Source organism: Acanthisitta chloris, unplaced genomic scaffold, assembly GCF_000695815.1.
Source record: "Acanthisitta chloris isolate BGI_N310 unplaced genomic scaffold, ASM69581v1 scaffold19321, whole genome shotgun sequence".
In the NCBI taxonomy this organism is placed as follows: Eukaryota; Metazoa; Chordata; class Aves; order Passeriformes; family Acanthisittidae; genus Acanthisitta; species Acanthisitta chloris.
In genome coordinates, this window is record NW_008654557.1 from 13,762 (window position 1) to 16,051 (window position 2,290).

Genomic DNA, 2,290 nt, shown 5'->3' on the forward strand with positions numbered 1-2,290 from the left:
AATGGACTTTAAGTAGCTATTAGGTAGCAATGATTACAGTATCAGCACTTAGGCTGATGTGTAGCTGTTTGGGTAGTGATCTTGGGAAGGCACTATAATGTAGCTTCCTCTAAACCACTGCCAGATTAGCTTTGCAATAAATACATAAGGGTGATTTAGGTAGTTATGCCTGCTGTAATGCCACTCTGAAGAGAGACTGAGGTTTTAGTAGGCCAGTCTGAGTTACAGGTTTCTAGCAGTGCCCCAACAACTGTCTGCAGACCCTTCTTGGTATTATTAGGAGATGTTTTTTCCTTTAATAAACTGATTATTTAATAATGCTGTACCGGTAGGATTGTATTTAGTATTTCATGCCTGTGTTTAATCTGCAGGTGAGTGCAGAAGGAGTGTGAGGGCCCAAGGCAATGTTAGATTTAGCAGAAATTCTCTCTTCTTTCTAAATTCTCTAAACTTTTTGTAAACTTTTTTATGTAGAGTAGATGTAATATCTGACACACATGAAATGAAGATTGAGATCCATTTGCTGCACAAGTTTTCCATCTAATTAAGAGAAGTATAGTAAGTGAGACATCAGCTGAATAGAGAGAATAAACAATTTGTCTTTGAGTACTTTTTGCCATGCTTTTACTGGAATTGCAGTTTTAAATTTTTCAGGGAGGGGAAGGGGGTAGCTAGAATGCATCAGATGTTGGCCTGCTTTGCTTACTGTCTGTAAACATGTAAGTTTTGGTGGATTTGGAGCAAGCTAGACCTATGTGGGGCACATAGCTTTTCTTAATTTCTGAAGCTGAGGTGAAAGGAGACTGCTTGCAGTGTCCTTTAGGAAGTTTTAGTGGCTCTATTTTCTTAAAGTCTGTTGTGAATTAATTTAATCAGTGTGACTGACTTGCACTTTCTTGTGTTTTCAAATGGGACATTGCTCTTTCTAATGACCTTCCAACACCATTCTGAAATGTCACAAATGCATTGAAAGTTTATTCTGGAAAATGCCAGTAAGGCCAGGAATTGTGGGTAAGTCCAGGTGAGTTTTTTCTACTGTTCAGTAGGAGTTGTTTAAACTATTATGTAATTCTGTATTTCCAGGTTAAATGCAGAACCTGATGGATGACAAAAGCTACTGTAACCTCATCTGTGCTGAGACTCAGCGTGTGCAGGTGGCCAGGCCTTTCTGTGCTGACCCACTGGTCACCTTTCACGTGTACCCAGAAACCCCAAACCAGGCCACTTGCTCTGAAGATTTCTCATTCCTTCCTTTCATGTCTGAGCACCTCCTCGCAAAGAACTTCTACAGTGAGCCCTGCAGCTTTCCTTACCAAATGCCCCATGCCAGTTTCCACAGAAATGACTACTCCTATGGGCCAGCTTTCATCAGAAAGAGGAATGAGAGGGAGAGGCAGAGAGTTAAGTGTGTCAATGAAGGCTATGCTAAGCTGAGGCATCACCTGCCGAAGGAATACTTAGAGAAACGGCTCAGCAAAGTAGAGACACTCCGTGCTGCAATAAAATACATTAGGTACCTACAGTCTGTTCTGTACAGTGATTCTGTGATGGCAGGAAAAAGTGTTGTGGAGCCAAGCCAAGCACCCAAAGCAATTAACAAACAAAACCAGTTTTTGAAGACCATCTAAAGTTTTCCAAACCAAGCAAAAGGTACCTGTCTGGGAACATAGGAGTCATGGTATAAATGTCGTGTATGTTCCTGGCATATCTCAGGAGCAGATCATAGCACATGGCAGTATCAGCCCACACAAGAGTTTTAATTTTTCAGATAGTAACTACATTTAGGTAGGAAAAAGCCAGCTGGGAAAATCTCATCTGAATGGAGTAAGTTAATTAATTCATGAAAATCAGAAAACATTTCTAAAATTGTCACTAAGCTAAAAATGTAACACCTGTGTGTATGAAGCAACTATGTATTGTCACAGCCTGCATGCTTTAAAATAAAATCTTTCCACTGATGGAACTGAGATTCTTCTCATTTTCTGTAACGTCACTGGTTTACTCTCATGCGTTTTTTTAAAAGATTCAGTTTAATTGCCAATATTTCTCTTAAAGGCCTTTTAAAGGTTCCAAGGAGTGTTGTTAGATGCCAGCAGAAAAGATAACTTAGTTTAAAAGGGAGGAAATAGAGTAGGGAGGCAGCTCTCTGAAGCACAGTTACTGAACATAGGAGGAGCATAATGTTTAGCAAGTGCTGTTCCATTGTTTTCTTATTAATTAGTGTTTTCATCACATTGGAAACTGTTGACTTAGCCTAATTTCTGTTCTTTAGATGTCAGTGCCCTTAAAA

The 2,290-nt window shown here is 39.7% G+C and overlaps 1 protein-coding gene across 1 annotated transcript; it reads left to right on the plus strand.

Moving 5' to 3' along the window:
• Positions 1–1,088: 1,088 nt before the first annotated feature.
• ASCL3 (achaete-scute family bHLH transcription factor 3) lies at positions 1,089–1,628 on the plus strand. Its single transcript, XM_009083577.1, has one exon. It carries the CDS (start codon positions 1,089–1,091, stop codon positions 1,626–1,628), a length of 540 nt encoding a protein of 179 aa, XP_009081825.1.
• The last annotated feature ends 662 nt before the right edge of the window (positions 1,629–2,290 follow it).